At 30.7% G+C, this 26,585-nt stretch overlaps 1 protein-coding gene and 1 long non-coding RNA gene across 2 annotated transcripts in view; one reads left to right on the top strand and one right to left on the bottom strand.

Moving 5' to 3' along the window:
• LOC146996951 (uncharacterized) overlaps positions 1-26,585 on the top strand; it is a 311,932-nt gene that overhangs the window by 42,215 nt on the left and 243,132 nt on the right. The window lies entirely within an intron of this gene.
• On the bottom strand, positions 6,879-13,567 carry LOC118193693 (cuticle protein 16.8-like). Its single transcript, XM_085817940.1, has 3 exons — positions 13,477-13,567; positions 9,634-9,681; positions 6,879-7,510 (listed from the first exon to the last, which is right to left on the bottom strand). Exons 1-3 carry the CDS (start codon positions 13,480-13,482, stop codon positions 7,082-7,084), a joined length of 483 nt encoding a protein of 160 aa, XP_085674066.1. The 5' UTR covers positions 13,483-13,567; the 3' UTR covers positions 6,879-7,081.

The raw sequence follows: 26,585 nt of genomic DNA on the forward strand, positions 1-26,585 counted from the left end.
AAATTTTATTCTGGAAACTAATAGCAAGACTTCTAATTTAGACTTCAAATCGGATTACAAAGCTTTTCGAAAATAATTCTGTCTACGCTCTTCATCCATACTTCTACCATCTTAATCATATTTACAAAAGGCAAGCTCTTCATTTTTTTGTATTGTTCTTTTTGTACGTTTTATTCTTTCGATTAGTATGAAGGCTAACATGAGCTGTAATCTATAAGATAGGACAACAAGTACAGCCCAGCTCTTGGGGTCATCCAAAACTATTTCAGTTTTGATCAGGAGAGGAAGACTTCTGCGATCACTTAATCCTATTCCTCTACTACCAAACTAATGCGAAAACATTTGGAATAATATATTTATCGAATACATATGGCATTCATCCTCCTTCGAATAGGTATGGCATTCATCCTCCTTCGAATAGGTATGGCATTCAAAAAGTTCGAATATTATTTTCCTTAATATCCCAAACGAAGACTTCCAATGTTGAAATTGGGTCTGGATGTGCCATACCAAAAGAATGGCTGTATGCGAATAATAAAAGAATGCATTTTAGTTTTACTCTAATTTCTGTGCCTTTTCCGGTTCCTAACTGGTTTCTAATCTGCATGCCGGTATGACACAGATATTGCTTAAAGATGAGAGGTTGCTGTTTACTAGATTCGATGTAGGGAAACTCAAACTATAGCTGATAACGTTGCAATGCATAATTTAAAATTTATCAAGCATTGTATTCTTAGGATTCTTATGTTTCAGGGATTCTGAACCAAATAAGGATGAGCTGACTAAAAGAAACACATGTTTATTTTCATATCCACATAAACATACAAATAACATAATATGAAGTTATGAGGCTGGATATATATTACAAATTATCAGCTATATTTTAAATGCTGAGCTACATACCTACTACAGTATTGCAGATCCTTAAAGATGGATATAAAGATTCTCACAGATAACAGGAATTTTTTTTATCATTAATTTCTCTTTCTGATGTCGTACATAAAGTTGCAGTTCTATTTTGCATGTATTTTTAGACATATTCGCAAATAATATCCGGTAAAATGTGTCCAATTCTTTTGCAAAGAAGTAGATTACCATATGAAGATAATATCTTCAGCTGATTGAATATTCATTAAAATGTTTTGATGATATTTTCAGTCGGTGGAAATAATATCTAGGTTATTTATATTTAGAATTAATCTTTGACGCGAAAACGCATTTTTTTCATCTAAAAGTTAATATTCGACAAATCTTAGAACCGTTTAAATTTTCGTAGTTACTTCCTAATCCGAAAGAATAAATTTTGAAAATTACTAATTTAACTGAAAATGCTATTAAAATTAATAATCTGGAAAGTTGATTGTTTGGGAATAGTTAATACTTGTCTAATTATTTCGAAAATTCGGAAACTTTTAGTTTTGGAATTAATGATTTTATTATTTTTATTCATTTTATTTTCTCGCTATTCATTATTTTTAATAGAATTCTAATTAATTGTATTTTCTTATTATTCATTGACTTTATTTTATTATTATTTTTATTGATTTATTTTTAGGCCAGAGAGACGTTAGCACAGAAGCTCTGCTAATCTCGAAACGGCGTTTTGCATCGATTCACTAAAAGCGTTGTATCACTTTTCAAATTGTTGCCACCAAATATTTTCCGCCTTTATTTTATTTAAAGAAATTGAATAATGTAGAATCTTCATGCATGTATGCAAGTTTCTCGTACTCAGAAAAAACAACGATATCTAGAACTATCAAACTTTGAATAACATAGTCCTCCACTCGAATATGGGTATCTGGAAGCCCAAATTCTAAATTTCAAATTAAGTTTATTATCTGTTCCGTAAACTGTTGAAAAACTTTGACGAACTTTTGATTAAAAAACACAACGATTTCAAAGTGAACAGTGTCAACACATAAATAATAATTTTTATCTCCAGCGCGCAAGACTGTCTATTGGATATTTTGAAGATACGCTGTTTTTAAATATTTTAATCCTAAATGCTATGGAAACGAAAAAAAAAAAAAAACTCTACTTTAGGCGTAATAAAAAATTTGAAAGCTTTCAGATTTCTTTCTTTGAATTAAAGTCTTTTTCTCTGTTGGTGTATAATTAAAATTAGGTAATGCATTTCAGAACTGAGTACTTATTAGAATCGAAAAAGATAGTAATTTGTAGAAAAATGCATAACCTATAATGCGTCCCAATTGTTTAATGTAAGTTAACTAAAGAGAAAAGAATTATTCTTACCAATTATTAAAATTCTTGCAGCATAATAGTTAACATATAAGTTCTAAAATGCTAATAATATAATGCTTGTTTTTGGTTACTGTATTCCCCCTCAGGGACGCTTTAGTGTTAGTAACCGAAATTTGGAGGAGAAGCATCTAATGTGCAGAAACACTAACACACACTTTCCGAATTTTGATTCAGATTGTTTTGCAGACAATTTAAATTCACATAAAAATTCAGGAGAGGTAAAATATATTAATTTAATTAAATTCAAACTACATTGTATGCTAGACATGTGCTTTGATTTATCTCTTTATTACGTTAATAATATACTACAAGAAAAATTGTTACGGTTACTCTACTGAGATTAAGAAAATTAATAAAATTGAAATGAGATGAAAAGTTTCATCACAGCCGCAGATCATTTTAACTTTAACTTAAAAGCTTTCATTTACAGAGCACTCCAGATTTTTTTAAAATTTATTGTTATTATACTTTTATTATATATTTATTTACTCTCTAATTTCTTCAATTTTTCTTTAATTTAATTGAGTTTTTAAAGTAATTTCTTACAGTAGTAATTATGTTTACAGTTATGCTTTGTATAGAAAAAGAAATGGGCAAAGTATAGAAAGGAAATTGTTTGTATTCGAACGTCTAATTCAAAAGTATCTTTTGGACTGAAATGTAACTTGTTAGGAAGAAACAACGAAGAGTTTATCATTTAAGTTCGAAAATGTTAAGAAATACTTAAAAAGTGTATAAATTATAATGTAAAAAAAATTGCAGTTTGTTCCTGGTATGTAGATTTTAGTTTATCACATGAAGCAATTTTGAGTTAAGCGTCTATGACAGGTTTACTAATTACCTCAGAACTTAAAGTATGAATATAAACTATTATATTAATAATAATAATAAAATATTATATTAAAAATCAACTGTTAAATACAACAGTGCAAATGTTTCTATGAAATTACTTATGCATGGAAACTTGTGCGTTTATTAAAAAAGGAAAAGACTCAGTAATTCAAGACATAGCCGAGCATGTTTCGAACAGAATTGTCTGCGCATCAGATTTGCAAATATTTCCCTCAAGTGGTACTATTCTTTTTATATTGAGGGGTTTTGTTTTGGTTTTGTCTATCCGATTATGGCAAAGCACGCGAGGGCTACCTCGCCTAGGTGGAGGAATGCTTTCGTGGAGGAATTTCTAAGGGAAATTGGTTTGTATCTACGTAACGACGGGGAAAACAGGGAAAACGCCCGTGCAGATAGCCGAATCGCGTGCACTCGAACCCACATCGAAATTGTACGGTTGAGCGACTTTACCACTCCGCAGCTGCTGAACCCCTTATCTTGACGGGAAATGGAATGGAATGTATATGGAATGGAATTGCTGAACACCCCGATGCTGCTTCTTTCGAAAATGTTCAAAAAATCTAAAGGAATATAAATATTTTAACCCAACACGTGTTAAATACATAATTCAGTACAGCACAATCCTAGGACTGAGACCGGATTGGGCTGAATAATCGCAAAGCACTCGAGAGCTATCTAGAAGGAGGGATGCTTTCGTGCAAGAAGCATCGTTCCTTCTAGATATCTTCTAAGACCTTTATAAGAGAAACTGGCTTGTATATAAGTCACACATGAGGAACACAATGAGCACGCCCATGGAGCCAACCCGTTCGCCGGGATTTGAACCCCGACCAAGCTACTAGTGTCCAGTGACTTTACCGCTCGGAAGCTAGTGAACCTCCAGGATTGGGATGGAAAACAGGAAAATAGGGGTGGAATTGCACCAGAAAACACTGGAAAATTAAAGGAGAAATTTTAATAATACGGATTTCAATGTAAATAAAGAAATAAAGACCTAAAACGTTCATAATTAAAGATATATTTTTTTCAGTTCATTTACGAATAATAGATACATAATTTGCGTTAAGAATCTTTCTCAATACTGAGAAGCTTTAATTCTTTGAAACAAGTACGCTTATCTGTTTGTGCCCTTTCTCGGTTCAACCTTTCTCGAGTTCAACTTAGAGCCGTGAATCTTTTTTTAATTTTAACTTTTTCCTTTACGTGCTCAGAGTTGAAACATTCATTGACAAACAAAGCGAATATATGCAGCTGAAAAAAAATAAGATTTCCAGTACCCAACACTGATAACTGCGCTAATGTTTTATTTATAAATTCTTCAGTTTATCTCAAATATGCACAAATAATATAAAAGAAAGGGGTTAAATCGCTGTTAACTAAAATTGCTACGTCATTTGTGAAGATTTATTTATTTAGACCCCCCCCCCCAAGCAATTCATTTTTAGTTACAGTAACTTTCCTTTCAGTCTCGGTTTCATTCGCGCTTTCCAGCCAGACTGCTAATCAGATAGCGCGCCTGTATTCAAATTAAAGTAGAAAAAAGTTCTATTTTAGAGAAGCTTTTTGGAAATGATTTCAGAGCGTGTTATGCCTGCTTGTCGACCACGTTGTTACTTTGAATTACTAGCGACTTGATTCTGTGAATGTGAGTGCTTCTAGCCGTTAAGCTTGTTTCCGCCGTTAAGCTTCCTGAGTGTTAAATTATCCTGTGAGTCGTTAGTCTAGTTTAATAACATTTTATTTTTAAGTTCAGCATTACCTGTTTGGTTGAAGCCAGAAATGGCGGCTTTATGTAAAGCCAAGTGTCCAAGTCGGGCATCTGTTCAACTATATGTGATTGAATAAATGATCCTTTACACCCTTCCTCTCCCTTTCCTTAAAACTTGAGGATAATTCCTCATACAGTCTTCAAGAACACGTTAGTTTATGTTAGCTAAAAATACAAGACCCTATTTTTATTATATTTTATCTCTTAAATTATGACTATATTTACAGGTAATGGCTATACATAAATTATGCACTTTATGAGTATGTCTTTTCTTAAAGCTTGAGGATAATTCCTCATACAGTCTTCAAGAACAGGTTAGTTTATGTTAGCTAAAAATACAAGACCCTATTTTTATTATATTTTATCTCTTAAATTACAACTATATTTACAGGTTATGGCTGTACATAAATTATGCACTTTATGAGTTACTGTATATAAAGTATATATTAAAATATGCACTCTGAGAGTTACTGTACATAGAGCTGCGTACATGAAGTACCCATTTCTTTATTGTATTAAGGTCATGAAAAAATTTGCCATTTGATGTCGTCGTAATTCATACGACATCAGATGAATATGTGCGACAACATATTCCAGGAAATGATGTATCTTCAATATGTGCAGCATGTTGCAGCATTAACTAATCATTCTGATGCCATTTGTTGGTGACCAATATTTTTTTCTTTGTGTTTTCTGAGTTTTCATTTAGCAGTATAACGAATTTGCTCCTCATTACGTAAGATCGTAGCTAAATTAAAGTTGCTTGGAAGGCTAGATCTTTAGTTGAACCATGAAGCAACTATTTGCTAAGTTTAACTGTGCCAGTAACAGATGAGTTAAATAAAAAGTTAAAAAAAAAACAATTTTATTTGTACAGACATTAGGTTATTTTTAAACAGGAGACGTGAAAAATGTGCAGTGTCCTCGCTGGGACTCGAACCTCGGACCTCTCGAATACGTGCCGAGCGTGCTGACCATTACACCACGAATTCATTCTAATAAAGCGAGAGAAATACCTTATATATTCCTTAAATACCTTATATATTATAGAAATACCTTATATATTATACCTTATATAACTCAAGAATAGTATGTACAGTTAGCACTCTTGGTGCTTACAGGGCCTTGCCAATACTTTTGACTGTAACTCAAAATGGAAACGTAAAATTGAAACTACTAAAGTTGAACAAAACAGCCGAAGTTCCACAGAGATAATTAAACGCATAGTTGGCTTTTGGGCCTACCACGGGCAGTTAAAATGCACGGCAGTAAAATAGGAAGCTTAACTAGCATAGTAACAACGTGGCTGAAAGGCAGAACGTGGTCTATCTGAAGTAATTCAAACATCAGCTCAAATAGTAGTTTCCTACTCTACTTTGCGTAATGCACGAAATTAAAATCTATTTCTGGCAAGAAAGCTCAGGCTGAAAATAAGAGATGTAGGAAAGTTTTTTCCAAAATAAAATCAACTGTTCAGAAAATTAAAATAAAATCTCGCAATTACATACAGGAACTTAGGATTACTAACTGTAAACTCTACTTTGCAGTTGTTATTACAAATAAAAATTTAGAACCACGACACTGCAAAGGCATGCTAATAAGGCGGGAGAAACACCTTTATAATGTTACTACGATGAGGTTTCACCAGCATTTCTAATTAAGGTAATTCAAATGCTGCTCTGATTCTGCTATATATTTCACGCATATAAATAGATGCAAAAATGCTCTCTGGATTTTACACGAATTGTGATTACATATCATATCACTTTCTTTTTTCTAAACTGTTGTTCAACATGACGTTCTAAATGATGTTCTTTCACATGCAAGAATATGAATTATTTTTGCATGTGGGTAATGTGAATATTAAGTATTCTTGCATGTGGATAATGATAGTGTGAAATACATGAATAATATGACATATTCTTGCAATGTAACTTTCTAATCATTAGAAAAAAGAAGGTGATATGAAATTATAATCACATATCGTGTAAAATACTAATAGAAGATTATGGAAATATGTGAAAAATTCTTCGACGAAAATAAATAGAATTTTTTTTTAATAAAAACACAATTTAATTACAGTATAAAACATGATGCTATTGGAGGTCTGAGGTAGTTGTTAGAAAACATTTTTAGGAATTATTTTCATCAGTTCCCAGTTCGAAAACGTATCATCACATGAAGCTGCTACAATGTTTAGATCGGGATTCCACCAGCAGCTCTAGGATCACTTTCAGGGACCAAAACGTAACGGATTCCACTTCTGGAGGCAGGTTGAGCGGCAGGTTGAGCTGAGCGGATAATTGGGGCAGCAATCGGTGCGGAATTTACCCTAGCGGCGGCAGGGGCTACGGCTCCAGAAGAACCACCAGAAGATTCAATCACGACATCAGCGGGAGCGGCGCTGATTATGCCTGGCTCATTGCTCCTGATATTGGCTCTGAATCCATTTTCGTCAGCAATGTACTCGACAACTCTAGCGTGTCCTTCCAGATCATTGACGCTATAAGATCCTGACACCCGTCCTGCGCCATCTCCAGATTCTTGATGAGAACTGCTTCCACCGTCTTCGTTTTCGGCAACGTAGTTAAACGAATAAGGAATAGGTTGATACTGTATTGGTGCCTGTTCAAACAATAGACAATACGTAAATAAACTAATATATATTTTATCATAACATTTTGTGAATTTTTAATACTTTTTTTAACCTTAGCTTATACAAAAATGGATGCTGAAATTTCAGAATTCTTGTAAATGATTGACCTGATATCAAATTAACATTTTTTCATATTTGTTAAAATGGTATTAACTTGATATATATCAAATAAAAAAAGAAGCTTTAGAGCATCACCAAAATGTTGATATAGATTATCAACTTTCTTAATATGTTTTAAATTATTCATTGGCTGTATAAACTCATCCTGAGTATCGCCAATGGATGTACTTCATAACTTGCTTCTTAGTTTCTCGATTATACAGTGTTACCTTTACCATTTCAGGGAATATCAGAGGTGATTTCTTCCTTACAAAGTTTCCTATGAACCTACCTATTCGTAGAAACCACACTAGTTTTGTTGTGGAGCAGTTAACAAAGGCAAACAACAGTAAGAAAGGCAATAATTAACATTCTTCGAAGTGAATCACAATCAGATTTTAGTTTCATTTTGAAAAGTTCTAAGTAAAACTCGCCTGATTTTCCTTATATTTCAGGCGTTAATACCAATTTATTTTTTGAAATAAAAAATATAAGGCCACATGAAATCAATTCAGTATTAATGGGCTATTTGCACTCAATTATTAAATTAGCTAGTACTTAAAGCAGTTGTAACAGTATCATAAATTTAATTTCCATACGAAATCAGTAATATTTTAAATATGGAGAAATACGATCAACATTGGGTGGATAGAGCAGGGAGAATCATGCAAATGGATTTCTATTAACCGAAGACTTTTATCTTCTGAAACATACCCTTGAATTAATTGTAAGTCTAAAATACATAACAAGCTTGTTACATTGATTTCCTTGGATAAGTAATTTGAGATATTAATTTTTTCATTATTTACCTACGTTCGAAGTACATTTCATTCATGTTTGCCTCCCTCCATCTACAGAACGTGCGTTACTTATGTTACTAATGAATTATTACATAAGCAGATATAAATGCTTGCCAATACCTTATCTATTACTCAGCTGAAAGAGGTTTGGTTTATTTGATTATGGCAAAGCCTCTGCCTAAGGAGAGGGAGGCCTTCGTGGAGGATTTTCTAAGGGTATTTGGCTCGTACACACGTTACACATAAATATACGCGTTACTCACAAAATAGTTAATAAAATTTATATTTTAATCGAAAGTTTTCAGATTATAAGAACATACATTTACTAGGTTTAGGTTAAAGACATAGTATTTAGTTACTTAATTAATCTTTCTTACAGAACATCTTCCCAAACACACATACATGTATAATATATTTATATTTGTAATTTTTTTAATTTCTTTTATTTTTATTTTTTATTAGTACAAACAAAAAATTATCATTAGTTTTCACTCGCCTGAAATGAGTTTTAAGGAATTTAACAATTACTTACAATATGCTTTTTACAACAATATTATAGGCAATTCTGTTACGAGTCAAAGATTTAGTGCCTTTAAAGCCTCCAATTCAACTAACCGCTGTATTTTAAATGCAAATTGATGTATTTTTACTGGATTTTCTATTCAGTTACGTTTTACATTTTTAAGGTAATTTTATTTTTAAAATTATGTACTAAAGATTTATTTGTGCGAGAATTTATCACGTCGGGGTAATCACAAGAATTATTAAGTATGAGGTGTAAATATGTGTAGATTTTTCATTTTCCTATTTCAATTTCATTTTTATTTTGAAGTGTATTTTTTTATCTTTAAATACTCAAAAAGTCATGCGGAACGAAAAATGTGATACAGTTCTTTTGGATTATTCAGGTTTTTATGTTTCAGATTATTATCCTTTGAGAAGTTAGCCTAAAACATGAAAACATCAATAATTAACATGTGTTATGAATTTTTAATATGATTGGTATATCCAGTTTATAAAAAGTATTTCTAAAATAATAAGGCTCATCTTTAAATTTGATTCAATATTTTAAAATATAATAAGTTTTTTGTAAAAGTTCATAACCAAAGTATTTTAATATATATATTAAGATAATTTTTTATTATAAATCTCAAGTAGTCTTAGAAACTAAATTTAGTGTAAAAGATACTTACCGCTATTTGAGCAACAGCAGCAGCTGCTAGAGAAAGGATGATGAAGACCTAAAGAAAAAAAAAAGGCGATTTTTAATGGGACCCCAAATAAAAATAAAAATAAATAAATAAAAAATGAAAAGAAACTGTTGCTATTCGGACGAAAACTGTGTTCAAATTCTACATATTATTTGCTTTTACTTTTAAACAAAGGAAGAGTCATTCAAAAATATCTTGTGACTCGTCTTTGAAGATGAAATGTGAAAACCACACTTTTCTTTTCTTCTCTTTTTTTTCTTCCCCTCCCTTTTTTTCCTTTTGCTCTTTTATTCAAATTAACACCAAATAGAAGTTAAATATTCCGAATATTTATAGTTCAATAATTTGCATCTTTTTTTATCTTCTTCGCTGCTTATTCTTGAAAAACCTTTATGTTGGAAGGAATTATGTTAATCTATATCATCAATTTTATAGCGAGCGAACTGGATCGAAGAAATGGAACGAAGAAAAAAATTTTTTAAAAATTTTTTAGAGAATATTTAACTGATTGAATTAGTTTTATTTTCAAAGTTAAGCGTTCTTATCTTACTAACGCAAAAGCTTATGTGTTTCTCTTACATGATTTTGTAACCTTTCTTCTACAAACACAAATGCCGGCTATCTCTAAAAGTATTTATTAACAGAGAAACTGTTATACAGAAAATATGCATCAAAACAGAACATATACCAAAACGAAACACCTAACATTTAAAATTAACGTTTGAGACACGGAGACGTAATACTGGAAAATATATCCTCATCGCAGCGATTGTCGACTGCCTATAAGTTGTTCACGTTGCCAGTAGATGCATTCAATTAATAGTTCGGATACATTCAAATAATTCTGTTACAACTTTACAAAATGGCTCTGATTATATTCTTTCCGACGTGGTTCTACATATACCGCTGTCTAATGTTGCGCTGTCTAACGATTTATAAACATTGAAAATGTCTAAAGGTTTATTGATATATAAATTGAAATATTTCATTTTCAGGTATGAAATATTTCAATTTATATATCAATTTTAAAATTTCCTTTTTCTTGATAGTTAATGAAATTATGCTTAATATGAATTTAATTCTTTTTGGAAAAATTAAATGATTATAAAAGAAATTTATGATTAAACACTGCTAAATCTTAGAATATATACATGTTCAATTTTGAGATAGGAATTGCTTCCACTTGCACCTTTTTTCCATCTAACTTTTACATAAAATCTAACAATTTCATAAATAAGCTTCTTTTAGTTGAATGAATAATTGCGAAACCAGTTTGTCATTCAGGTTGATACTGGGCCTTTTTAGAGTATCACTCTTTAAAATATTTAATATTTTCTTTGTATTTCTAAACAAGAATACAAACTATGTAAGAATATACTTTCATTGTATTTCTAAGTATACATTAGTAAAAATTAGAATACAATGAAAGACATATGTAACATAAGTGTTTTAGATATGTATGCAAGAAAGCATTAAGTAAATTATTTTGTCTCCCTAAACATGTAGACAGCTTCATTAAAATCAAAACATATAAAATACAAATTCATAATTTTAAAGTACAGAGATATTACTTTGGCATTTGTCTTAAGCACTGATTTTTATTAAACTAAATGTGTATTTATATTAAGATCTGGGATTATATGTTAATGTTTTCACTAACTTTAATTTAATATACTATAAAAATATAATTTGTCATCATTTCATTGGCAAGAAATACTTGTTGCAAATTCTTGCAGCTGCATCTTAAAGCGTTAATTTTTTTCTTATGAAACAAATGCTAATGTCTTCATTTCTTTATGATGAAATTTATAGGTCAGAATCATCATGTATTTTATGACAGAATAACAAAGTACTAAGTTTTTGTTTTCTGCTGTTTGGAATTGCTATTTCGGAAGGCTCGTTTTAAATGTCTCCTCCTATGCCTTGAATTTCTGAGGATTTATTCTTAAATTTGTAAGCTTGTCAACATTTCTTAAAGATCAACTATTTTAAGGGTTAAACTGGATTCTGAACACGAAAGACAGAATTTCAATGTCTTTTTTTATTCATACAACTTTTACTTACGATCACATAAATGTTGAATTGTAAATGCATAATTTTAAACAATATTTCGCTAAATAAAATACATTTTCATTAACTTGTCATAAATGTAACCTTTTTATTGTTTCTGTCTTTGATCAGTAAGAATTAACTTTTAAGTATAAATGGAGAGAACATTTTATCGAATTAACATTTGTCTTAAGAGAACTAAAGTTTGAATTCTGTATTATTTCATGATTAATAGTATTTATTATACAATAAATATTTTTCTGTGGTTTGCAAGTATGTTCTCATAGTAATTTTAGTAATATTACAATTTAAATAAATCATATAAGTGCGAAAGAAAATATTTTCTCTGGGCTGGTTTGAGCTATTAAATGGATGAAGTTTGAGTGACAAAAAAAGATTCAGATACCTCTTCTACATTCATCAAATAGGAATGTGTCGTGTTATAACAAAATCGGTCTAAATAAGATTTCCTTTTTTTTGTACATGGCGTATATTTTTTATGCGCGTAAAAAACATGGAAGAAATTTTGTTAAAAGTGTAGTACTGTCGGTCAGAGGAAACCAAAGTTTAATACAAATACAATATTGGCTTAATAAGAAAAAAAGAAAAATTCATTACAGTGTGTTGTATGTTACAATTAATTACAATGTACAAAATTAATATATCTTAAAAGCCTACTATCAATACTACTATAACTAAGCCAAAATATAACATTACTACAATTTGTTATGCTACATAAAGTTATTTAATAAATAAACAATGTTTCTGCAATGCCAGTTTTGCTGTTTCTGGAATTCCAGTTTTACTTGGTACTTCAAAGTAAAACTGTTTAGAAAAAGAACAAACTAGTACCTGATAGTTATATTAACAAATCCTTATTACAAAGCAAAATCTTATACGAGAATTCTGAAGACAATTTGCCTTTTCTGCCGAATACGTTTATTTTAAACCAAAGCCAATCTGAATTACCAATTTGTTACTGATTTATTATGGCTGAAAGATGCTGTTTTTTTATTATTTTGCAGGCTTTGAGGACGAAAGCTTATAAAAAAAACCTTTTATTTTTTATTATTTTTGAAAAATATAACCCAATGAATATTAAAAATCTATTTTAGGATTAAGATGTTACTTCGAAATTTATATTTTGTCTCCGTTTCCCGTATTGCAGCTAAGTTGTGAAGGACTAATGAGAACTAGAATCCTCAGTCTTCTTTGCCAAACACTTTTGCCGTACACAAACAGTTCTACCATGCTCAAACATCGCGCTTGGACACTATCACTAACATTTATATCACTTAAAAAAGCTGATGTTATTCAAAAATGGCTCCTTTAGAGAACTGTTGCCACAAAGATGAGTATGATGTTACATAAGGTTCAGCAGATAAGCAAAGAGTTTAAAAATTTCATAAACAGTCTAATTCAAATATAAAGCTTTTGAGATTAAAAATGTGGCAGATACGCAAGATCTTTGAAATTCGAATATCTTCATTTTCTACTGCAATATGACATTAATACAATAACTGTAAATTTTAAAGATATTTTGGACAGATAAAGTTAAACAAAAGTCAAAACAAACACCGCTCTGATATTTCAGAAGACTATTAAAATATATTACTCAAATAAAGTTTTCTCTGAGAAATAGACTTCGTTTTTAAATAAAAGTATTTACTTTACGTTAGGATTATAAAACAGGGAATTAAAATGTTTCTAAGTAAAGAAGTTGATACAAGATTAACTGAGATACTAATTAACTAACTTTTAGAAGAGAATACTTACCTTCATTGTTGAACGAGAGAGAGCTGGATCTTCAAGAGATGATCACCAAGAGGATTGTAGTTGACTGGCTCTGGTTCTCAGCACTTATATACATCCCTAAAGAAAGGGGATGTTTGCGGATAGAATACTAATAGTTAACATCGAATAAAAACATACCCAGTAACCCAGAGACAATATCAACAGTACACAGTATGGTGAATCTTTCCCCTTAAAACATATGACCTTGAATTGTTTCTCCTTTTCTTTTTTTTTTTTTTATTATTATTTACCTTTCGACCCGCGGCTAGATCCGAAGTCCAGAATCCCTGTCACGTAAAATTTGGACAACAGGGCTATAATTTACCTTTTGTTCCATTTATGTGACAGATTATATCTAGATAGACATCCCCTGAATTTTTAAAATTATCAATCATCAAATGTCCACTTCTTTGGGAATTCCGCTTACTTTCATTTAATTGATAAATAAAAGTTTTAGGAAATTTCTAAAAGGGATCCTTAAAAAGAGGATTGTTGCTGTTCATCTTGACCAAAATGAAATGCTTAAGACTAATAAAAAGTGATCAAATTGAAAACTGATTGAAGTGAGTGAATATTTAGAGAGATACATATATTTTAATATCACTGATAGTATGTAATTTAGTGTTGCTGAAAAATCATAATTTTAAGTGTTATATTTTACATGATTTTAAACTTGACACTTAAGATTATTGAAAATATAAATAATAAAATTAAAAAAATCTGAAAGGTTTCAGATTTTAAATTACGTCCGAAGGTTCGTTTTTTTAAAAATTTTGTGAGTTACCCTTATTCATTAAACATCATGCTATTGGCTCTTAAATCATAAAATTCAGTTCAAGAGCAATACTGCAAAATAATTTTAAATTGACCACGTCTTTAGAATTTCTGATACACAGTCTCGCGAGCTGGAGATAATTTTTTTGTACAGTGTTGCCATTGCTCGCTTTGAAATTGTTAAGTTTGTTAATAAAACATTCGTTAAAGTGTTACAAAATATGAAATAGATAATAAACCAAATTCCAAATTTGGGCTTCCAGATGCCCATATTCGCAGTAGGATTACGTTGTTCAAATTTTGATAGCTCTAGGTACCGTTGTTTTACCAAAATGCGAGAAACATGCATACATTTATGCAGATTCTTCATTATTTAATTTCTTTAAATAAAATACAGAGCGATAATGTTTGGTAGCAACAATTTGAAAAGTGAAACAACGCTTGTAGTGAATCAAAGCAAAATGTCAAAACGAAATTAATAGCCCTTCTGGGCCTTTGGACTAATAAATAATTCCGACAGTTAAATGTTCAGCTTTTATCTTTAATATCAGGCTGAATAAAAATGTGTGCTTAAAATACTATGCTAAGTATGAAGCATAAATGCATGATTATGCAAAATATATCATACCAATAAATTTATATTTGAGAGATATTTAATTAAAATTCATGAGATTATCCAATTAAGATACTCAACAAGGATCGGCTATAGAGCCGGGAACTGGCAAGGGCCAGCAGCCTGTGTGACTGCAATGAGCGATGGGATTTAGTGGAGGCAAAATGTTTATAAATTAATAGGTATTTGGCGGAATTTTTTGCAAGCCAGAGACATAGCACCGGTTGGTAAAATATCTAGCTCCAGCCTTGTACATAACATAATATATAATTTTTAAGTTGTTACTTAACGATGCATTTTCAGCGAACATGAGAAAGTCTTTTTTCTTTTATTACGATAGCTTTAAATGTTAATCTTGCCTAAGAGTCAGAAAAGTTAGTTAGTAAAGTTTTTATAACTTTTTTTAAAAAGAAAAGTAGTAAAGTTTGTATAACTTTTTTTAAAAAGAAAAGTAAGACTTCAAAATAATTTTCTAATACGAAACGAAAGATTTCAAAAGCGTATTTGTTAAGAACAAGTTTATGTCAAATGAAACACTTTTCGAAGGCTTCAAAGTGTCTCATATTCTGTTATTTAACTAAAGTAAGAGTCTAGGTTTGAGGTTTTATTTTAAGAGTGAAAAATTATGTGAGAACTGTTTTCTACCACTTGCGGCACTTAGATAAAAATTTCATGAAACAATACGAGTAAAAGCCATTTTACTTTTGTGAAATGTGGTAATCTTATATTCCCTGATAATTAATTACTCATCGATAGTTAATTATTCATCGGTCACTCACTTATTTAAATATATTGTGTGAAAATGTTTTAATATCCCAAGAAACATTTATTTAAAATTTTCACTTTTATCATTCTGCTGATTACTTTCATAAATGTGTTAAAATGCTTCAAGATTGTTTACAGTATTTTAACCAAAAGTTAGAGTAAAATGTAAAATAGGAATTCAAAGACTAAAAACCTAAATTTTGTCAAAAATATTTACTGCATTAAAAGTCTAAGTAGCAAATTAAAAACTTTAAAAAATAGAACAAGGAAAGATGTTTCTTTCGAGAATAACTAGATAAACATAGCTAGTCTTATATGAACATATTATATTAGCATATATAAGCATAGTAATATAGTAACTTTAAAGTTTCGATGTAGGTATGTTTGCTTTACAAATTTGCATAACAAATAAAAAGGTAAGGTATAAAAAAAGCAGTTTTCAGTTACTTTTAGACTCAAGTACAATTGGTTAGAATTCTAGTAGTAAATACAACTTAGCAACTTGATGAGATGATCAGTAAAGTGGAGAATTTAATATGAAAGCAATTGAAAAACAACAGTCCTTCAGAACAAAGCCCCTTTGGCCTAAAAATCTGAAACGTTTCAGATTTTAAATTACGTACTTTAAATATAATACAGGGGCATTTTTTTAACGTTTTGTGTGTTACCTTTATTTATTAAATATCACGTTCTTCACACTTAAACCATAAAATTCACTTCAATAGCAATGACGCAAAATAATTTTAAAATGAGCCTATCTTTAGAATTTCCTATACAGAGACTCGCGCGCTGGAGATAAAAAGATTTTTTTCCCTCCTCGTAGAGTGTTGCCATTGCTCGCGTTGAAATCCTTGAGTTTGTGAATCAAAATTTCGTTAAAAGTTTACAAAATATGAAATCTCTAATAAAACAAATTTCAAATTTGCTCTTCCACATGCCCATATTCGTAGGAGGATTACATCATTCAAAATTCGATGGCTCTATGTACCGTTGTTTTATCACAATGCGAGAAATAGACGTACATTTATGCAGATTTTTCATTTTTAATTTCTTCAAATATAATGCAGGACTCTAACATTGGGTGGCAACAGTTTGAAAAGTGAAACGGACATTTATAGTGATTTAACGCAAAATCGCAAAACAAAAACAATAGTCTTTCAAGGACGCCTCGAAGAATTTATCACTGTACTTTGAAAGTATGAAAAAATTATTACAAAATAAATATATTATAAGGTATTTTCTCCCTCATTCCAGCATGCCTTCATGGAGTAGCGGTAGAATATTCGACGCTTATTCAAGAGGGTTCGTGTTCTGGATAGGGCATTGCTCATTTTTCATGTCTCCTGCTTCAAAAATAACCTAATGTCTCTACGGTGGCACCCAAATTAAACGGTGGCGGCCCTGCGTAGTTTTCATCTCTCCTGCTTCAAAATAACCTAATGACTCTACAGTATATAAAAAGTATAGAATTAAGCAGAAACAGCAATGGGTTCTTCTTGTGTATATTTCGGTTTACGACCCGATACAATCTTAAGATAAAAAGTGTTATGGTAGATCTGCTGTTTCAGGTTTTAAGAATTAGTCTTTCAGAAATTAAAAACATGAAGGATAAAATTTAATAATTAAAATTTGTTGCTAAAAAGAGGAATGCAAACATTGCTATGATATTGTTTAATCGCAAACTATCTCTACCCTGAAATTTGTGCTTTTAATAAAGAAAAGACTTAATTATTCAAGGCAGAGACAAGCAAGTTCTTTTCCACTACATTGCATGCTCTGGACTTTCATAGATATTCTTCACTGGACTTGTCATAAATATCTCGCTCATGTGGCAACAGTTTTTTGTCTTGAAGCGAAATCTCTAAAATGGAAATAACAAACATCCCGAATATCTTTCTTTCGAAGTGTTCAAAACATCTTAAGAAACATAAATATCGCAAGACCACAGAATTACATTTATTATTCAAGCCAGCACAATCCTAGAGTTGGAGGAGGGGGCAAGAAAAAAAACTGCATCAGAAGTTAAATGAGACGCGTAATAAAACAGATTACTGACAAAAATATAGAACTGAAGGTTTCATACTCAGTAGTACAGTTTATTGTGTCGATTGGTTTCTTATTAATACATAAAGAACTTTTCTGAATGCTGAGAAGCTTTAATTAATTGAAGCAAGTAAGTCTGTCAGTTAAAACCCTTTGCAACATATCTCTAACGCTCAAGCTTGGAGCAGTGAATCTTTTTTATTTCGACATTCTTCTTTACGTGCTCAGTGTTGAAATTTTCGTTGCCGAAGGAAGTCATAATGTGCAACTTAACAAAGTAAGCCTTGCAACATCCAACATTTTATTTTGAAAAAATAATGTAATTTCTGAAAAATACCCTTAAATAATTTAAATGACGGGAATTAAACATCTTATAAATAAAAATTGCTAAGGTCGTTAGTTTATAATTGTGTTTAAATATTATGGATCATAAGCTGTGGGCAAAGAATACGGATTTTTATATCCTTGAACGAAGTAAACTGAGTATTGTCACTCAAAAAGTTTCTGTTATCATATTTCCACGAAAATATTCATTTTTGCCACTATCGAAAGGAATTTAACGATGATTTTTCTTGACACATGTACGTAAGGATAGACTAAAGCACTTGTTTTCCCAAAACGGATTATAAAATGGATTTAAAATAGATTCAGAAGAGACTTCTTTGGTGACGTCTGTACGTATGTATACATCTCGCATAACTCAAAAACGAGTAGTATCAGAACGTTGAAACTTTGCACATATGACTGTTATAACATGTAGTGTTGTGCCCCTCTTTCTTTCTTTTTTTTTTTTTTTGCTTACAATCGGTACACCAAAAGTATATACATACATATCTATATCTATATACATACATACATATATATATGTATATATATACATACATATATATATATATATATATACATATATACCGACTGTATTACTCGGCTCCATGATCTCATTTTGTTTTATTCTTATATGTTGGTAAATAGTGCATTTGTAGCTTTAAAAGTGATTGAATTATATTGTTCTTAGGTTCCGGTTAAGGTGTTTATGCCCTTAGATAATTTGTTTGCAATTGTTATAAAATTTAGGTTAAAATAACACGCGGAACAAAATATATCACTGAATTTTGTTGTTTGATTTCTAAATAAAAGAAACTGTAGAATTATCAACAATTTAAAAATTGTTGAAGTGCGACTAAGTTTAACAGAGCATCCATATTTGTTTACTTTTGAAACTTAGCAGAATAGTGAATTAAGTCAGTTTCTGCGCCTTCAGTGTGTTTTTGCAGAATGGAACCAAAAGTAAACTATCAGTTTTGTGCACCGAAAAATCTGCCACTCGCCAAATTGCTTGTTTTGGCGTACGATTTGTCGTTCAATTTTAATTTTAAAAAATGTTCTTTTAATTGTTTTAACTGTATTTGGTGTTTTATGTTTGTTTATATTCTTAAAATTTTAATAAAGATGTTTGGAGATTTTACGTATTTTTGCCTTGCTGCAAATTGAGAACTGAATTAATTGAATGGGAAATACTTTAATGAAATTCGAGGAAATAAGTTTAAATGAAAACTGGCGTGAAATGCTTTTCTTTTTGTTACCTGAGAACTACATTTAGCATTGTTATGATTTTGATCCTCATCACTTGTGAAGATTTATGGTTGCTAACTGTAATTTTTTAAAATTTTTTTTATTGTTATCGCAAATAAAAGTTTGGAGAAATTAAGTGGACACAAATGTGTCGACGACAATCGTTTCTGGAACTTTTATAACGTTTTCTTTGACGCATTTATACAAGTGCAGTTTTTTCTGTTTTAAAAATTACAACAGTGCAATGGAACGTATCTAAAATGGATACCAAAATTTTCTTGAAGATTATTTGATTTGTCGAAATGATGGTCTTTTTTTCTCATAATTCTGGTAGCTTTAACAAAGGTTTGCGTATAGAGGAAAAATTGAATTATAATAAAAATTTTAATTGCGGCGTTTTTTTTCGAGGAGGGGGAGAGATATGGAAATTTCAAGGAGACTTTTAAAAAATATAATTTTAACAGTTACTGAATATCTACTTATACATTCTGTCTGTTCTTCCTGAAATACTTATACACACTGTCTTCCCTTTCTTAAAATTATCATTAGCATTTTTAAGTGCTTAGGAATTACTTAGTTATCAGTCACATTATTTGGAATATTAAATTTGCAGATTACCTATAGTTACTGACAGTAACGATGTATCCTTTGATATAAATTCACAGAACATAGTGAATGCAGTGAAAAATTCAAATTAAAAATAACATGAATTCAAACTAAGAATAAATTAAAACTAATATTCAACATCAAATTAATAAAGAAATTAATCATTCTAAAACTCAGTTTAGAATGATTATCGTACTAGTGTCCTATTGAATGTAAGTACTATTGTAATGTATGTACTAAAATTTAAAGAATTACAAATTATGGCCATGTATATCGAAAAGTATATTAGAAGAACATTCATGCTATTTCCTACTCATGAAAAAAAACTATACAGCCCTTTTTTATTCATGAAATTTAAAAATATAGTCCTAAAAAACGTCAGCTGAAGCTTAAAAGGGCTATAAAATAGAATAGCTTTAAAATATGATCGAACGTAAAGTATTATTAAAACATATTCAGTTAACAAGTGAATTGAAATTAAAATGATACATAGTTTATAATTTGAAGAAAACAAACATATTTTTAAGAAGTATAATTGTTCTGTTTTTCTGTATATTAATTTATTTTTCCATATAATCTTGTTCAAGTTAGTGTTTCAAAAGAATATTATGCATGTAGTTTTATAAACTAACCTTACTGTACTTATATTTGAATCGTTTTGACATAAGAACCCATTGAAACTACTATTCGAAATATTTTTTTCTATGGATAGTACTTTGTTTAATAATGTTAAGAAATGATAGAAAACTAAATCCAAACTCTGATCTGAAAATAAAAGATAAAATCTGAAGAAAAGATAAATCTGAAGAAAAGATAAAATACATCCAAACTCTAATCAGAAATGCTGTAACTGCGACTGAATGTCGTATTCATGCTTCTGATAATATATATTTGGATAAACATTCAGTTTTACCTAGTTTTTCTCTCGAAGCTAATACTCTCTTTTATTTAGATGTAGACCAAACATTCTGGCTGCCATAATCGTTAAACCATTAAGATTAAATTGCATAATTTTCAATATCTTCAAGGTGACTGGAGACTTTAATTTATTTATCCAACGAGGCCCTCTGCCTAAACCTCGAACCCATCCCTGATTAACCTGCGAGACGGACGACGCAGCATTAACTTCCTGAGTTAACAAAGTGAGATGGAGGAGGGAATATGCAGCTTCTGTTGGTCTGGAAACAGGAGCACCAGAGGGTAGAAGACTATTTTGGCTCCTTCTGCTTTTAGCTGGGCATACTGGGATGGCCTTCACGCCTAGGGCGACCCTACCAGGAGCTAACTCCCAACGTACATCACCCATTCCGCCCAGGAACACCATCCCTCCACGATGAGGCAATCAGCAGGACTTAGGAGAGCCTGGTTGGACTTCAACCTTTGAGTGTGACAGGAGCTCTCGAACTGCGCTCTCACGTATTGCCATACTATAAGCCTCTATATCAAGGAAAACATGGAAATCTTTGCCACATGCAACAAGTGCCGAGAACATCAGAAGGCTGCCGAGCACATATTATGATGCTTGGGCAGCTCTAAGGAAGGATATTTACTCCAATCCTCTCCTTGTGCTCGATTTTCCCAGAGTTAACGGTCTTTTGGACCTTGTCTAACTTCATCAGTAACCAGAGGAAAAGCATACTTAATCAAGTTCTTAAAACTAGGAATTGATATAGTGAAAAGGACTGCAGGGCCAGAAAACTATCGCGGTGCCAAATGCGGTTCTGCTGTCTCGATAATGATTATGTCAGTTATGTAACGAACAAAAGATTCGTGGTGTCCGAAAAAATGAATATCCAGAGGCTTTATCTTTCCCGTAAATCATTCAGGTACCAGTTCCTATTGTATAAATTTACCATCAGGTACTTCGGAACCATACAAAGCATGAACATGTAAGTTATAGGGACGTAATTACGGAAATATGTCCAGTTATACACACTTCAATGATACTTTGTGGGTTCTATATTATCTTGAGGATTAGGTATTTTTAATTTCCCTTATAATCAATATTCATAATAGGAAATATTAGTAGTTTTTAAACGTTCAAATACATTAAGACACAATAACACGCCGAATAAATACTAATTCAGAAGTCAAACAACAAAAATCAGCGTTATATTTACCAAATTTTCACAGAAATTTGGTAAATATAACGCTGATTTTTGTTGTTTGACTTCTGAATTAGTTCAAATACATATTATTCTGGAAAGAATGTTAAGAGATTTTCTTAATCTTTATTCCTAGACTATTCCATTCAAGTATTTGATTAGCTCTTATTACCTATGCTAATCCTAAAACTCGATCATTTTTTGGGTTATGCTTCGAATATGAGATAGGGAAAAAACGCTATATACGCGAAAGGTGTTTTATAACTCTAAAGCAGTACATCGTGAGCCCCTAGGGAACTGAAGCGAATAAATGAAATTCCCAGTCTAAGTTTTAAACCATCTTCCAAAAACAAACCTATCTAAGTAATTGAAAATTATAAAAAAAACTCTTGTTCATATTCGGCATCTGGGAATAATATTTATTAATTTTTAATGTGTGAAATAATTTTCTCCCAACGCGGCTGTTCTGTATGATTCTATGTCTACCGTTTTTAATATTGAAACTGAAGATATCAAATCTAAATTCAGTTTTTGGTAGCAGTGATTGAAAGAGCCTTAGTTTTCTAGCAAAAATGATCCTGAAAGTTATTAATTCCTTAATAACTTTCAGAATAACAGTTAAGCAGTGAAATAAAATGTGACAGTTTCTTTAAACAGTAAAATAAAACATTTCACAAACAAGAATCTCTTTATTAACAATAATAACATAATGAAATAAAATGAATATTATGCTTATTAGAATGTAGTTTTGATGTTATATTTGATTAAGACTTTATGATTCTTAACGCAATTGTATTCGATGATTAAATAGTTAAAGAGAGCTTGAATCAATGAAAGTAAAATGAAATTTATTTTAACATTTTTGTGTTAAATTTTTATATTATTCAGGATGGGAATTTTTTAACTCAGGCCACAGAAGAACAGAACGTAATGTTTTAAAAGGACGATTTTTATTCATATTAAATTTTTATTCTGGCTTTGACAGATATTATTCGGAATAGGTGTTACTAGAAAATAATTTTACTCTCTCTTCACTAGAAATATTCTTTATTCCAAAGCGAATACTCATTCAAAAATAAACTACTATCGCCAAGCTAGACAGAGAATGCGTTAGGGAAAGCAGAAACATTTCAGTTTTTTAACTATAAGTAATAGTGAAAAAGGGAAATATTACAAAGAAAATTTAAGAAAATAATAAAGCCTTTATTAAACTGTTCTTAGTCCACTTAGTGGCTAAATTAATCATATTGTCATCAGACATTTATTGTGTGCACAATAGCAACATAGATGAAATAAGATCAACGCAGGTAAAATTAAATCAAAATATCTATTGACAGTTGCCACTTGTAGATATTCCAAATTAAATTACAATATAAAATTTTTGTTGTAATCTGCAAATACAAATTCCAGTGCAGTAACAGGAGTTTCATGGTTTAAAGACTTTATTAAAATATGCTTAACTAAATTAAAACAATGTCGCCTTAGATTCTACAATTCGTTATAGTATCTCAAATAAATTACGCCCTATGAATTTTTACTTAGATTTATTACGAATTTTTACTTAGATAGGCAATTTTAGTAGAATAATAAATAAAATTGTTATATTTCCTCGTGCAATGCAGCGCAAGACAAATTTTTAAGAGCAAGCTATGTTGGAAAAGTAAGAATAAAAGGGCACGTGCATTTAACATTGAGTAAATGGATATCTCGGTAGTTTGCTTAGAAACTGAATAAATGTAATTGACCACTATGTTAACTGTAACCTTAATTCCATCCTCTTATTGCTTTGCAGTAATTTCTAGAAGTAGAAAGTAAAGGAATATTTCGCGCCAGTTGAAAACTACTTAACGCCGAAGAGAACGCATCTGCTCTCAGCTGTTTAGTTAGCTGCTCTTGTTATTGTTGCGAGTTCAGCGTGAGATCCGATTCTGTTTAGCTACGCTTTGTATTGCATTGTGTTTCACGTTCTTAGTAGTTTGTAGTGTAACTACTGATTATACTATGAACACTTGAACGAATATTTCTGTGGAAAATTCCAGAATTCTGAAATGTTCTTTTGATAAAAATAAATGTTTATCAACCTATTATCGGACTTGTGCATTCAATCTATTACGAACCCGTACTCACGGAAGAATATTATCACATAATTTGATTGTCTATAAAAGCACTATCTGGCGAGAAATCAGGCAGGACAATTTACTCTACTTACATATTTCAAAATTGAGTCTTTTAAATTATTATTTAAATTCACATACTTCTGACCAGAGTTCATTTGTGCTAATTTTATTTCATGAACATTTCAGTCTTTATTTTCACTTCAGTGTTCCTCCGATGGTTTTGATTCCTTCATATTTTATGATCATATATTATGATGGAAAGCGGTCTTTTCACGGAGCAAGCTGGCGAAATTACGTAATTTTAGAAAGTTAAGTTAAAAAAAAATTATGTGACAATTAAAGAAATCTACCAGGTTATTGATAAACCTGTAGCTATTTGCTAAGCTTGTCAGAAGACTGATTTCTAATACTTCTACAATTGCATTTAGTTTAGCTAAAAGTCTAATGTGACATTACTAATTTCTTCGCTTGTTTTTCATTTACATGTTCCGTTACGTTACATAACATTCATTTACGTTACATAATTCCTATTATTTCTAGCAGAATATAATTTGCATTGATTCTAATTTGTTCCATTTCTAAAATTTTTAAGTGCGTGCAACTACTGCTTAATCAGTAAAGGTTATGAATACTAAAAATTAGTTTTTTTTTTGCTTGGAATTTATATCCCTTCACTTTGCAATGACCATCAAGACAGTTGCCGTGATTTTTAAGTGATAACTTTAATAAAATAGGAGTTCGCATTGATAGAATAATTTTAATAAAAAATGTCAGTTATTTAACGTATTTTACCCGTTGTGCGAACAAAACTATCTCAAATGAAAGAATATCCGCTTCTCTCGAAATTAGAAGCATCTAGATAGTGTTTTTTATGATTTTCTTTAAAATATGTCTTCATTTGAATATTCTTCAAAGACCAGAAAAAAAAACAATCAGCTAGGAAAAGATTAGCATATCGCAGATGTGATGAAAATCTCTACACCTAAATTAGTTCGTTTTTTTAAAGTCATGTTCAAGGCAAACAGTTAGAATTATTACAGGGATGAACATACTTTTTTTCCACTTGAATAACGGTGACTGTTTAATCTTCAGACTTAGATGCACAACTTCTATTCATTAATTTGCGTTTCTACAGTAATACTGTTACGTATTTTTTACATAGACAGATGATTTTAGTACAATTATATGTGAAATTGTTGTATTTTTCTGCGTAATGTAAGGCAAAACCTCTCAAGAGAGAAGCTATGTCAAGAAAATATGAATACAGGCGCAAGTGCATTTAACATTGAATAAATGGGTATCTCGGTAATTTGACTAAAGTTGCCAAACTTGGCGACCATTTGGAGATATTTTGGTCCGGTCTCTGTAAAGTATTGTAACTGAATAAGTATGGTAAATGAATAAATGTGATTAATCACTATATTATCTGCAGCCGTAATTGGCCTTTATGTTGCTTTTCAGTAATTTCGAGAAGCAGAAAATACTAGAAATAGCTCGGCGGCCGGTTTAAAACTATTTAAGACTCTAAAGCATTAAATACTTGAAGCGCTCGTAGAAGCAATATAAAGAAAGACAGCCGGGTAAAGCATGCATAGCCGCATGCTAATCGCGGCAATAAATAGGAAGAACTTGAAACTGCTTCACAGTTGGTTAGTAATTATTGTTGTTGCGAGTTGTTAGTTCAGCGTGAGATCGGAGATATTTCTAGGTTAGCTTTTTCTTTAAATGCGCTTTGCATTGCGTTGTGTTTAAAGTTAGTAGTTTGAATTTTAACTACTGATTGTTCTCTGTGATACTGTGGACATCTGCGCAAACTTCCATAACTATGAAGTGTTTATTTTAATAAAATAAATTTTATTAACCTATCGTCAGACCTGTGTGCATTCATTCTATTCAGAACCTAAGATTCTATTATCGCAAGAATAATGATGCCAGATCTCAGAGAAATTTTAACGAATTACGAAAACATTACATAATTAAATAACAGATCTTTCTAGGTGAATTTAGAGAGTGTCGAAGGTTAATGCGCAAAAATAATTATTAAATTATTGTTACTAATTTATATTAATATTATTTAATTATTATATTCATATTATTTAATTATTGCTATTACTAATTTTAATAGTTAATGCGAAAAACCTTTGCCAGTATGTTACAAGATACTTCTGTAGTTCGCTCATGTTTAATAGTTAAAGAAATTGTTCATTTCTTTTCCATTCACTGTTCAGAAATAGCGAATAGCTGACACAAGTTGTAACGAAGTTTTGAAGTAATTTCACCTTTTTGATCGAACGACAAAACTTACGAAAAAACTAAAACATTTTCAGCGTGTGCATTTTCAAGCGAGGATATTTTATACGCGAGGTTTCTTTACATTTCTTTCAGGGTATACGTTAGTAGCGTAGCAACGCAAAGACGTTACAAAGTCTGTCTGCATTTTCTGCTGCGTTATGTCTAATATTCTATAAAGTACCTAGATAAAATCAACATACTAGA

The sequence above is a fragment of the Stegodyphus dumicola genome, chromosome 6, assembly GCF_044657685.1.
Source record: "Stegodyphus dumicola isolate Sdum_Otavi_A_Nest chromosome 6, ASM4465768v1".
Lineage (NCBI taxonomy): Eukaryota > Metazoa > Arthropoda > Arachnida > Araneae > Eresidae > Stegodyphus > Stegodyphus dumicola.

Bases quoted from the DNA above. Each gene is read 5' to 3' on its own strand.
- LOC118193693 (XM_085817940.1), bottom strand. The intron at 7,511-9,633 runs GTAAGTATCTTT...TTGTTTGAACAG, and splicing joins CTGCTGTTGCTCAAATAGCG to GCACCAATACAGTATCAACC.